This window comes from Silene latifolia, chromosome 10 (assembly GCF_048544455.1).
Source record: "Silene latifolia isolate original U9 population chromosome 10, ASM4854445v1, whole genome shotgun sequence".
Taxonomy (NCBI): domain Eukaryota; kingdom Viridiplantae; phylum Streptophyta; class Magnoliopsida; order Caryophyllales; family Caryophyllaceae; genus Silene; species Silene latifolia.
The window spans coordinates 141,860,497-141,873,304 of record NC_133535.1 but is presented as its reverse complement, the minus strand read 5'-3'; the positions used below and the strand labels follow the sequence as shown (position 1 = coordinate 141,873,304).

The 12,808-nt window shown below is 38.8% G+C and overlaps 4 protein-coding genes across 4 annotated transcripts; all 4 read right to left on the bottom strand.

The window, feature by feature from the left end:
• Positions 1–650: 650 nt before the first annotated feature.
• Positions 651–3,740, bottom strand: LOC141606084 (protein LATERAL BRANCHING OXIDOREDUCTASE 1-like). Its single transcript, XM_074425080.1, has 4 exons — positions 3,346–3,740; positions 1,631–1,875; positions 1,203–1,530; positions 651–1,104 (listed from the first exon to the last, which is right to left on the bottom strand). The coding sequence occupies exons 1-4, from the start codon at positions 3,604–3,606 to the stop codon at positions 862–864; spliced, it is 1,077 nt and encodes a 358-aa protein (XP_074281181.1). The 5' UTR covers positions 3,607–3,740; the 3' UTR covers positions 651–861.
• Positions 3,741–3,926: 186 nt separating this feature from the next.
• On the bottom strand, positions 3,927–4,604 carry LOC141608373 (uncharacterized). Its single transcript, XM_074427734.1, has one exon. It carries the CDS (start codon positions 4,602–4,604, stop codon positions 3,927–3,929), a length of 678 nt encoding a protein of 225 aa, XP_074283835.1.
• A 2,199-nt stretch (positions 4,605–6,803) lies between these two features.
• LOC141606082 (protein LATERAL BRANCHING OXIDOREDUCTASE 1-like) lies at positions 6,804–8,458 on the bottom strand. The gene is made up of 4 exons (XM_074425078.1): positions 8,103–8,458; positions 7,738–7,982; positions 7,243–7,570; positions 6,804–7,157 (listed from the first exon to the last, which is right to left on the bottom strand). The coding sequence occupies exons 1-4, from the start codon at positions 8,370–8,372 to the stop codon at positions 6,915–6,917; spliced, it is 1,086 nt and encodes a 361-aa protein (XP_074281179.1). The 5' UTR covers positions 8,373–8,458; the 3' UTR covers positions 6,804–6,914.
• Positions 8,459–8,723: 265 nt separating this feature from the next.
• On the bottom strand, positions 8,724–10,625 carry LOC141606083 (protein SRG1-like). The gene is made up of 4 exons (XM_074425079.1): positions 10,256–10,625; positions 9,625–9,872; positions 9,207–9,534; positions 8,724–9,130 (listed from the first exon to the last, which is right to left on the bottom strand). The coding sequence occupies exons 1-4, from the start codon at positions 10,607–10,609 to the stop codon at positions 8,885–8,887; spliced, it is 1,176 nt and encodes a 391-aa protein (XP_074281180.1). The 5' UTR covers positions 10,610–10,625; the 3' UTR covers positions 8,724–8,884.
• Between the last annotated feature and the right edge of the window lie 2,183 nt (positions 10,626–12,808).

Below are 12,808 nucleotides of genomic sequence, written 5' to 3'. Positions count from 1 at the left end.
TCACAAATTCACGACCAAAACAAGGGCAGAATAAGGGATTAGGGAGTCCACCGTGTGAAACTTCTCCTCACCGTACAAAGGCCACTTCCACCGTGTGAAAGTAGATTAGAGAAGGAAAGGCCTTAAATACCATTCGCTTTTTCACACATGTCAATGCACATATTACAAAGTTAATATAGGGTATCAAAGTTTTTTTATTAACGTAAAACCGTTTATAGGACTTACCCAATTGATAACATACTTAACGAATTTGTTTCAAATTCAAATATCCCACTTACTTTATACAGAAAAAGTTTAGTCATACAAGATTTTGCGTAATTTGTCTTTATAGGTACGGTAAGTATGAAATTCGTATAATTTTTTATATTGTGTAATCAAATACTCATTGTGGGTTATCCATGTTCACCCATTCACCAAGTTGTCGATCATTGTTACTCGAGACTCTCATCGTAAAGACGACTCTAATATAGTAATATGGCCTTATTAGTTAGGTCTTGTTCTCTTTGGCTGAATAAAGTTAAATTGGACTGATTTGAGCTGAATTGATCTAAACGGAAATGAGCTAAACTGAATTGAAGTTTGTTGGGATAAATATAGTTAAAATAAGCTGAATTAAACTAAAGTGAGCTGAACTATGCTGAGAGCTAAAATTAAGCCAAAAAGAACATGGCCTTATTAAAATACAAGAATGAACATTGAAACCGTTTAGATAGTACTCCAACAAACATAAACAATGGTTCGAGAACATCTTATTACTGTCTTATAACATAGTACTCCGTATTATTCTGTGTACATTCTCTTAAACCAATAAGCCCTTCAAAGATGAAAATGAATGTTACAATCAAATAGAGCTAGAATTGACTACTGCTGAATTCTCATAACATTGATGGCTCTTTCACCTCTTGCATAGTGCTGCAAAAATGTAGAAAGATAATTGTCGACATTCTTGTATAACCGAGGTCTATCCTTGTCAATAAGCTCACTTAAGGGACCTATTTCTTTGTCTATGGCCACACTAGTCGGCACTGCTACTGACATCCTTTCCTTCTGCTTATCGATCATCGCCCTGTGTACTGGACTCTTCAGTATTCCATTACTCATTATCTGCAAACACGATTTAGAGGGGGACTGGTAATGAACTCACAGTCGTAACTAATTCATGATGTCGACAATATGACAAAAGTTAGAAAAGCAAACATTACCTCCAACTGATCACCAACATTGATAAAAAGAGCATTGGGAATAACTGGCACCTTATACCATTGATCATCTTTGAGAACCTGAAGACCTTCAACATCTTTGTCTTGTAGAAGTATAGTAATTAAGGTACCATCAGAATGCGGTTTAAGGCCTACAACGCGGTCAGGGTGCTGACATGGAGGGTAAAAGTTGAATCTTGCAAAGAAAGTGCTATCTTCTCCCAACTGACTTAAGAAAGTGTTCTCCTCCAAATTCAATGATTTAGCTATAGCTCTCAACATAATTTCTAGTACTTTCCTCATCTCAACCGAGTATTCATGCAACGTTTCCCTGCATATAGTTGTACAGTATCTAAGAATGTCAATGGATCCGTTCCATTACACTTACAATCCTATTAGTCCTACTTGGGGGAGAAGTATAATTTAATCACCTGAAATTAGGTACAATTTCAGGCCAAAACTTAAGATTCCTCTGCTGAGGAGGGTGAATTCTGAGATGCAACCTGTCATTCCAGTTGATTGGCTGATCTTCCGAAACAACGTCGCATCCATACCCTTCAAACCACTCTGCTGTTCTCGAATACTTCTGTTTTTCTTCTAGAGTCAGTGCAAAGAATTCCTTGCCAACATAATGAAGTTGATCCATCAACGAGCTTGCTACACCATGGTTCACTAGCTGCACCATATATCACTTTTCTTAGTTATTACTCCTATATACAATAATATCACGAACGCTTTACGCCTATGTTAACGACAAAAATAAGACCATTTTCAGCTGACCCTTATCAGGGGCAGAACTAGAGCTGGCAATTGCTAACCCGACCCGTAGAACCTGACATGATCCGCCCGAAACCCGACCCGATAGAACCCGAAATTTGGGTTATAACCGAAACCAAACCGACCCGAACCCGATAATCAATAGCAGCCATATTTAGCCTTATTTTTCCAACCTGAACCGACCCTAACCGACCCGTGACCCGAAATTGACTCAACCCGATGGTGACCCGATAATGAATTAGCTTAATAATGACGTAAATAAGACCAAATTGACATTTATCTTAAATGTTTTCACTTAAAACTACAACTTATATACCTATATATATTGTTTAAACATAAAATTAATCATCAAAAACTAAATACATAAGATAAAATATACGCTGATAACCTGGCCCGATACTGACCCGACCCGACTTGTCACCCATTGATGAATCGACCCGAAGGTGACCCGACGTGAACTGTAACCGATCCGACACAACCAGAACCCAATGTAACCCGACCCGTAACCGACCCGAGTGACCCGATTTCCACCTCTAGGCGCAACCGTATTTGAAGTTATTAGCAAAGTTTCGTTTTAAACACTTTAAATACAGAGTAACATTTACATATGGCCTTGCAACACATGTTAGAAAAACCGTCTAAAATTTTGCTAGTCCCCTCGTTCAAAAAAAAAAAAAGAGGCGGTTCTCACTGGTACCGAGTTAACGACTTTTCTCACCTATAAAGTCATGTCTAACTTTCTACCTTTATATGGGCACGTGTCGGACACTTATAAAGTCATGTCTAACTTTCTACTTTTATATGGGCACGTGTCCGACGCGTGTCCTTGGTATTTGGAAATCATTTGAGGTGAATGATGTTCTTTAGACGAGAAATGAGCCGCCGAAAGAGACTAATTAGAACATCAGTTTGGCTGGAAATGAAAACTAAAAAAAATACTCCCCGTCCCGTTCATTTGTTGTCCTTTGGTTTTTGGCATAAAGACCAAGAAAATATAAGGGAGCTAATTATAAAATGACAAGTAGACCCAATTGAGTATGAAGAATCAAATTGCTCATCAGATGCAATCCTAAAATAGAAAGGACAACAATTGATTGAGACACCCAAAAATGGAAAAGGACAACAAATGCCCGGGACGGAGGGAGTACATATACTTTAATAAATTTAAATAACGTATCCCATGTCCTAAATTTCATGGAAAGCCGTGTCCGTTTTGGTGCTAGCTAGGTTGAGGGAATGAGGGGTATAATTGGGGATTATAAAAAGGCAGGGTACCAGTAAGAAAAGCCGATAATTCAAGGGTACCCGTGAGAAAAACCCAAAAAAAAAAAACGCAACTGTTGTTGCATAAATGCATAGTAAAACAAACCTGGAAGCAACCCCAGGAACTAAGCGCGTGACGAAGTTTGAGCAGCTCTTTTTGAGCACAAGGAGATGAGAAGTCCAAGAGATGCTGAAGATCAATAATGATACTACTGTCCATCCATGGAAGAACACATCCATTCGACTCCGAAGTCGAGTTAATAAGATATCTTTCAGGGATTTGGTTGGTATTATTAGATTTAATTAACTCTTGAATAGGGGTTGATGGTAGTTCTAGTTTCACAGGAAGCACAGATGCTGCTGCCATTTTGTGAGTCTGTGACACTTTAATTTGATCTAATCTTAATTTGCTGAACTTGTCATTTATTTTTGGCGTTTACTTGTGATTAGTGGCGTGTTCATTTAGGAGTTTGATTGATGGTAGTTTCTGACGTTGAGTGCTTTTTTCCTTAATGGTTCGTCATCAGGTTCACCAACTCCCCCAAGTTGTTAATCGTCATTAGGTGAGGCTGTCTAATCGTATAAGACGACTCTAATATGGTCGTGTACTCGTGTTTGATAATAAAGTAGTCACATCACTTGTAATTATTTTTTTTTTTTTTTTTTGAAATCCCAAAGGTGGGTTACTCATTCATTAATATCAAAATCAGCCAAAGATTGAGCCATACAAGGTAAGACGCCGTCCCAGATTTTCCTACCGTGATTCATCGAACCCCAGTGAGCTAGTTCGTGCGCTACTCTATTGTACTTCCGACTAACAAAGTTCCAAGAAATGCAAGCAAAAGAATTATAAAAACAACAAATATCATGCAAAATTAAATGGAAGTCACTCCGTCCTGTCTCCTTCATCTTCAACGCGTCAATCAAGCTTTTGCAGTCACTTTCCACCACTATATTCTTATGGCCTCGTCGTCCCGCTTCTTGGATGCTTATCAATATCGCTTCAGCTTCGGCCATCCGTGGTTCCATCATATTCCTCCGTCTCTCCGACATCCCCCATAACACCTGCCCCTCACTCCCTCGACAGACCGCACCAAACCCCGCTCCCCATCCCTCCTTCACTCCCGCATCCACATTCACCTTCACCCATCCCTCATTTGGTTTGCTCCATCCCGTCCTCGTACCCACTGTGCTTGATCGAAGCTCCTGCTCTTTCTCTGCCTCTCGTAATTCTTGCTGCAGATTCTCAATTCTTCTCGCCACATTGCTAGCATCCACTCTGACTTGTTCAAAGACCCACTTGTTTCTCGCCTCCCAAATCGCCCAACAACCCATGATGAAAGAATCTATCTCACCATCCTCCATCTCCCTCCACACAGGGGCGGCCCATAGAATTTGGAGGCCCTGTTCCAAAGTTTTATTTTGAGGCCCCGTTTCAAATCATTTGCACTTTGTATTGTTTGTACTTATTTTCCTTGTCTTTTCTTTAAGGGGTAATTTAAGAGAGAGCAGAAAAATATCAATTTTACTCAAAGCTTTGGCTAATAAATGTGATAACAAGAGTATTTATTTACATTAGATGGATTGAGCGAAAAATCGTCTATTCCTTAAATATAATGTTAGATGTGACAGTAATTAATTAATTATAGCATGGGAGATTGGACGATCTTATACAGTAAGACGATATCATCATGTAAGAAAAAAAACTCATTTGTTAACAATAAATGAATAATCTTGTTATAACTTATAAAAATGAACTTTGTCACGATATGAGATCAGTGCCTTATTTCAAAATTTGCGAAAATCGAAAGTTAAAGTTTGACAACTAATGAAGTAAAAAAATTTCGAGAGTAGCAACAGAAATATTTTAGGCCATAATCCATTTAAACAAATTAATAAAGAAGCCCACAATTACAAACCAAATAAGTGGAAAAAAATGTCGCTCGTAAGAATCGATCACGCGATCTCTTACAAAAATAAAGTGAACTTTACCACTTTACCAACACCTACATCATGAGTTATAATTACAGCAATACAGTGATATAATGAGGCCCTTCTCTTTCTTGGGCCCCGGTTCGACGAACCGAATTGAACACCCAGCGGGCCGCCCCTGCCTCCACACATCCTCCACCCACTCCCTCACCCGCTCCGCCCCAGAATTCACCTTCACCTCAAGTCCCAACCTATCCCAAAACCCTCCCGTCCACCCGCACCCCTTCACGAGATGGAGACAAGTCTCCAACTCGCTGCAACAGACCGGACACATAGCATCCACCGAGTGTATACGAGCTGCAAGGTTCCTTTTAGTAGCGATGCCTTCGTTACATAATTGCCAAAAGAACACTTTCATCTTTGGTAAGACGTTCGCTTTCCATATCCGGTTCCATACCTTCCTCTCCTTCATTCTACTTGTAATTATTTAGATGAAGTAAAAAAATATGAAAGAAAGTAGGGGAGCCGATAAGGAGGGGTATTCGGTATTCACCTAGTTCATTAACTAATTGAGGTTCAATTTTAAATTTAAGGGATCGTTTAATTTACTAAAGGAATTGAAGTTTTAAAAAAGTAAGAGTTTTTATGATTTTGTAAATCACATAAAATAAAATAAAGTTGTTTGGTTGGAATGTGGAAGTAATTTTCACTCGAATTCTCATTTATTTAGGGGAACCTTACTTAGGGGGACCTAGGTAAGCAACTTCTCATATTATGGAGAAATTAAAGTTCCGATGGAACTTCATTTCATGTGATTTAGGGCAAACAAACAACTCACCCATTTTGCAAATCTCATGAATTGCAATTCATGTGTTTTAGTATGGGTAACTAAACAACCCTTAAGCTAAGGACTACTTCATCTATAGCCAATTGGTTTTAGACTAGAACCTCTTTGGGCTTATGAAGCGGATTCTCTCTCTCATCCATTTGAGTGTGGCTCGGGTTTAGGTCGTGTTCGAGTCATTGTCAAGATGGATCATTATTAGGCTCATTCCTAGGTTGGTTCATTATCTGGTCGAGTAATTATGGTTATTTGTCGGGTTTGACTCGTCAATTTTTGATCCGGTTGATTTTATTTGATTATTTTACCAATTTCTAGAGAGTTAAGATGTCATTATTTAGGGAACTTATAAGCAAGGTCAGTTGATTTTAAGTACTCGTACCTTTATAAAAGTCGTTTATAATGTCAGTTTATTCAGGTCTTTATCGCCTTGACTTTTCGTCTATGTCAGGTTTATATTTCTAGTTAATGTCATGTTACCTTTCAAATCGGGTCAACTTTTGAGTTGGGTCAGCTGTCCGGGTCGAGCCGAGTCCAGTGAAATCATGTATCTGGTCGATTCAAGTGATGAGTCGGGTTCGGTTTCGGCTCAACATTAACCGGATTTTTTTGGGTTATGGGTCATCATCGAATCGGGTTGGGTCGGTTTCGGTTTGCAAAATTTCCGGACCCTGTCGGATTAGACTTGTCAACTCTATATACGGTACCCCTTTGAACCTGCCCCATTGACTTCACCAGCAGAACTACCCTATTGATAGATTCATGCAACTGATAAACATAAACAATGGTTTGAGAACATCTTATTACTGTCTAATTACTAATAGCATAGTGATATTCTGGGTACATTCTCTTAAACCAATAAGCCCTTCAAAGATGAAAATGCATGCACGTTATAGAGTTGATTACTGCTTAATTTTCACAGCATTGATGCCTCTTTCACCTCTTGCATAGTGCTGAAAAGATGTGTACATATAATTGGCGACATTCTTGTATAACTGAGGCCTGTCCTTGTCAATAAGCTCGCTTAAGGGCCCTATTTCTTTGTCTGCGGCCACACTACATGGCACGGCTACTGACATCCTTTCTTTCTCCTTGTCTATCACCGCTCTGTGTACAGGACTGGTCAATATTCCATTGCTCATTATCTGCAAACACAATTTCATGAGTACTACCATAGCTCGACACCCTTACGAACTAACAGTCCTAACTCGTAATTCATGCTAATATTACCTCCAATTGATCACCAACATTGACAACAAGAGCATTAGGAATAACTGGCACTTTATACCATTGATCATCTTTGAGAACCTGAAGACCTTCAACATCTTTGTCTTGTAGAAGAATTGTTATAAGGGTACTATCAGAATGCGGCTTAAGGCCTAAAACACGATCAGGGTGCGGACATGGAGGGTAAAAGTTAAATCTTGCAAAGAAAGTGCTATCTTCTCCCAACTGACTTAAGAAAGTGTTCTCTTCCAAGTTCAACGATTTAGCTATAGCTCTCAACATAATTTCTAGTACTTTCCTCATCTCAATGGAGTATTCATCCAATGCTTCCCTACAAGAATACAGGTATATAGGGTCATTTTAAGACGAAAAGTCAATGGATCCTGTATTCGATTTAAACTTGGATCCATCGGAAGTGTTTCCTTTTGGGTGTGTCACGGATCCAATTTATTATTAGAAAAAGAATTAGCTAATGGTAAATCCTACTAATTTAATCACCTGAAATTTGGTACAATTTCTGGCCAAAGTTTGAGATTCCTCTGCTGAGGAGGGTGAATTCTGAGATGCAACCTGTCATTCCAGTTGATAGGCTGATCTTTCGAAACGACGTCACATCCATACCCTTCAAACCACTCTGCTGTTCTCGAATACTTCTGTTTTTCTTCAAGAGGCAGTGCAAAGAATTCCTTGCCAACGGAATGAAGTTGATCCATCAACGAGCTTGCTACACCATGGTTCACTAGCTGCACCATCACTTTTCTTAGTTTAGTTATTACACCAGTGTTAACGATAAAAATTAACATATGCCCTTCAGGCACGTGTTAAAGAAACCGTTCAATATCTACTAGAATAGTAAAACAAACCTGGAAACAACCCCATGAACTAAGGGCATCACGAAGTTTGAGCAGCTCATTTTCAGCACAAGGAGATGAAAAGTCAAAGAGAAGCTGAAGATCAATAATGATACTACTGTCCATCCATGGAAGAACACATCCATTTGACTCCAAACTCGGATCCAGGTTCGGGTTAATAACAACATATCTTTCTGGGATTTGGTTGGTATTAGATTTAGTCAACTCTTGAATAGTTGATGGGAGTTCTAGTTTCCCTGGAAGTACAGATGATGCAGCCATGTTGTGACACTTTGATTTACGGTGTACTATCGCGATATAAATATGATTAGTGCTGTTTATTATAGGAGTTGGGCATCTTGGGATCTACTTTCTGATGTTTACTCCTTTTCTTTAATGGTTGGATATATTCTTCACCCACTCACCCACCAAGTAGTCAATCGTCATTACGTGATACTGCCTAATCGTATAAGAGTTAAGACGACTCTAATATGGCAGTATTAGATTATTAAGTAATCGCATCACTAAAAACCGTTTAGACGAAGTAAAACAATAAGAAAAAAGACAGTATATATGGAAGGGGAACCGATACAGTGATCATAAACTAATTGAAGTTCGAACAGAAATAGTCAGTGTCACTTTTGAACAGATAATGACTTGCGTTGAAGTTCTAAGATGAGACATTGTGTCTATTTTCTGTGTGAAAGGACTTTCATGGACAATACAAAGGTAGTAGATTCGAACCTGTGACCTACTAAATACACAGCAAATCAGTAAGAAATGAAGGCCAGAATTCAGTGAAGTTTGAGTGCATCAACTGCTCTAAGCCCTTGAGCAAATGTCTCAAAATAAACCCGCCTGAACTCACTCATCTCGAACTTTTTGTACTTCTGGGGATGATCTTTGCTAACCAATTCACTTATAGGTCCGATTTCACATCCGTCTTCTGGGATAAAAAACGCGGCCACTGATACCCTGCCTTTTTCTGCATTTGTCACCACTCTATGCACTACACTCTTATACATTCCATTACTCATCACCTACAAAGTGAAATTGTCATCTGAATCAAACCCAAATTCACATTTTTTTTCATTATATATGGAACAAACTTGTTACCTCTCCTAAATCACCTAAGTTGATAAACAAGGCGCCAGGAATGACAGGAACCTTGTACCAATGCTCATCCTTCTGAACCTGGAGGCCATTGACTTCATTGTCCGGTAGAAGAATCGTGAGATAAGTTCCATCCGAATGTGATTTGACACCAAGAACGCGTTCAGGCCGTGGGCAAGGAGGATAGCATATGAACCTTCCTTTTATGGTGGTTTTCTTCCTTTGACAGTTTACAAAACAGTCTTCGTCTAAGTCAAGGGAACGCGCCATTGCCTTGAATGTTGCCTCAGCTATGGCTGCCAACTTTTCTGAATACTCATTTATCATTCCGCTGTCAAATTCGCAATCATTTCAACTTCAGTAATGCAATATAACTTATTTTTGACGGACTTATCTATTAGTGATTGGTGAATGCATTTACCAGAAATTCTCAGGCTTGAGAGGGTAAAACTGAACGCTGCGCTTATCTTCAGGATGGAGTATGAGATAGAGTCCATCATTCCAGTCGGCAGCTTGATCACCTGTCGAAAACTTACCAGTTCCATATCCTAGTAACTTTTCTTGTGCATCAGAGCACTTGAGCTTTTCTTCCAAGGGAAGTGCAAAGAATTGCTTAATAACTTTAATCAATTCTTCTAAGAATGAGCTACATACTCCATGGTTTACGACCTATAAGGAAAATCAGTTTGCGTCATCTGGTAGTATTGAAGTCAATCTATATTGTCCCATTAAACGCCTCGTGGTCTGCCAGGGTCTGAGCGCGATTTGGTTACTGGTCTATTACAGAGGACGCTTCTCCATGCTACAATTTTACTTCGTATTCACTAAGGCCACCCCCTTTAAAAAGTGGGATATTTCCGATTCTTTAATATTTCTTTTCTCACGCTTATTGATATACTTAAATTCAGCGGGTGGATGTAAGGTGGCAACGGGTTGAGTTACAAGTTACAGTAAGGCAACATCATGGGGTATGATCAAACGATGTTGACTGTAACCAATATTCTAGTTTTCAGTGAACTTCAAAAAATTCGAGCAACAAATATGATTGATACCTGGAAACAACCCCAGTGACAGAGAGCGTAACGCAACTTAGCAAGCTCGACTGCGGAAGCGGGTGTGGAGGAAGTGAGCACGGAGAAGTCAATAAGCAGACTATGTTTCCAAATATCAGGATCAATAATGGCTCCTGGAAAGCCATCTTTGTGGATGAACTTGTCTGGTATTTCTTCACCATTTTTTGCTATTTCTTCAACTAAATTTGATGCTATTCCTTGCTGGATTTGAGTAGCTGGTTCTGCCATTTTACTCTGTAGCATTTTTTTAGTGCTGTGGAGAATGGATACTTGTGATTCAGAATGATTTTTTTGTGTATTTAATTGCGTGAGCAGTTGATTTTTATTTTCCATCTATTGAAACGTCATTGACTTTTTTTATACGAGTGTGTACTACTCCCTCCTATTTATTTTAACTCTCCGCTTTTAAAAGGGCACGCAAATTAAGGGGAGAGTTATTTTATTTTAAAGTATTGTAGTGGTGTAAGGTAATTAGAGAGAGGGAAGGTATTATTGTGGGGTAAGATAATTAAAATAAGTATTGTTATGGGGTAAGGTGATTAAAATAAGATAAAGTATGAGTATTGTGGGGTGTTGTTGTGGGGTAAGGTGATTAAAATAAGTATAAATCTTTACTAAATAAGGAAAGGGGAGAGTTATATGAATAGATGAAAAAGGAAAGGGGAGACTTAAAATGAATACGAGGGAGTATTATATAAAAGAAAAACGCCGATTTACATGATACCTTCAATTTTAGAACTAACATAATTAACAGTATAAACTGACCCAATAACACAAAGACGACGTTTCTTTAAGGGGGAATGATAGAGGTCGTCGAAGCAAATTGAACATTCTTTTCTTTTGTAGCCTACGACCATCTCTAGCGTCTTTGTATTTGTGAACCTGCAAAAAACAAATCCATTCACCAACGACTTACTCTTTGACTGAGCTTGATCATGACCCGAACGGTGGCTGGCAGAAGATCGTCTAGATCGGCTACATCTGCTACCTGAAAGCGTTTTCAAAGCTGAAAAAACAAAATGAGTCTTACGTGGCAACTGACTTGTTTACTTCTACCGTCTTCTTTTCTTCTTTTTTATATAAGGTTCTCAAGATAGTAGGGGTGTGTGTTGGGTCGGGCTAGTGCGAGCTGGGCTGTCACTTTGTAGCCCAAGCCCGGCACTAAAAAGGGGGAGGGGGTGGGTTGTGCTGAGCTGAGCTCCATAATATCTGGTTCGGGCCCGTTATAGTATTTTTTTTAGTATTTTTTAAATTTTTACGGGGCTCGGCCGGAATTCTTCGGCAGTGGCCCGGCTCGGATGTGGGTTGGGCGGAGCTGGCCTGCACTATTTAATCGCTCTAATAGAAAGTGGTGGTTGACGGAAGTTATTTTAAGACTAACTGTCAGAAAGAAAATCCCAAGATGTCCAACATCAAAATCTACACGGGCATACGGCACTAATCATAGAGCTAGTTAACACCAAAAATAATACAGAAAGTGGGGTTAAAATTTCCGAAACCGACTGTTTGGAGATTTTTTCTTTTTCCTAGTTAACAAGTTGTGAGTTGGAAGGTGCTTCCAAGGTGAGCACAGAAGCTGATCAAGTCAGGCAGAGGAAAAGACCACAGAGATTACAACATATGAATGACTCAGCAGGGTGAAAGACATCAGTAGTCTCTAGATCAGTCTAGAAGATTCTATAGGTTGTTAGAGGTTGTTAGGAGCTTCCGTAATTCTAAGAAAGTTATCAGGAGTTTGTTAGAAGATATTTTGTAAATAATAGAGTAAAGGAAATTGTATAGATAGCTGTAAACAAATTCATTTGTTAAGTTAATACAATCACAATTTTTATTTCGTCTTTGTCTCACAACAAAACTTCATCAACTACTTCATCATCATCTTCCAACGTTTATCTTCATCTCCTTCAACAGAGCTTCAACCTTGCTTTAATGGCGTCCTCATGTCATACTATCCACAATTTTACATGGTATCAGAGTAGGTTTTTACCTGACTCTGCATACACATCACACTTCCGCATATTTCAATTTTTACCTGAGTTTACAGTTTAAATTTCTTTCCGTTTTTCAATTCTTTTTACAAATTTTACAGAAAAATCACAAAAACATTGTTCATATTCAAATTCACATTAAAAAACCTCAAAAATGTCGATATCAATGACCGGTAGTAATGATGATAATGTAGATTTGAGTAGTCCATATGATAATCCACTCTTCTTGCCAAATTCTGATTATTCGGGATTAAAGCTTACTGGAACGCTCTTTAATCGCAAAAATTATCGTCATTGGAAGAAAAGCATGCTCTTAGCCTTGGCAACTAAGAACAAAGAAGGTTTTCTTACTGGATTGACACACATTCCAACAATTACTTCCTTTAAGTACAGTCTCTGGTGGAGATGTGATTCTATGGTCAGATGATGGCTCGTTAATTCAATGGAGCCTGAGTTTAGGGAAAGCTTCATGTCATGTAAGACTGCAAAACAGCTTTGGAATGAAGTTTCTGAGAGATATGGAGAAACTAATGGTCCATTGCTC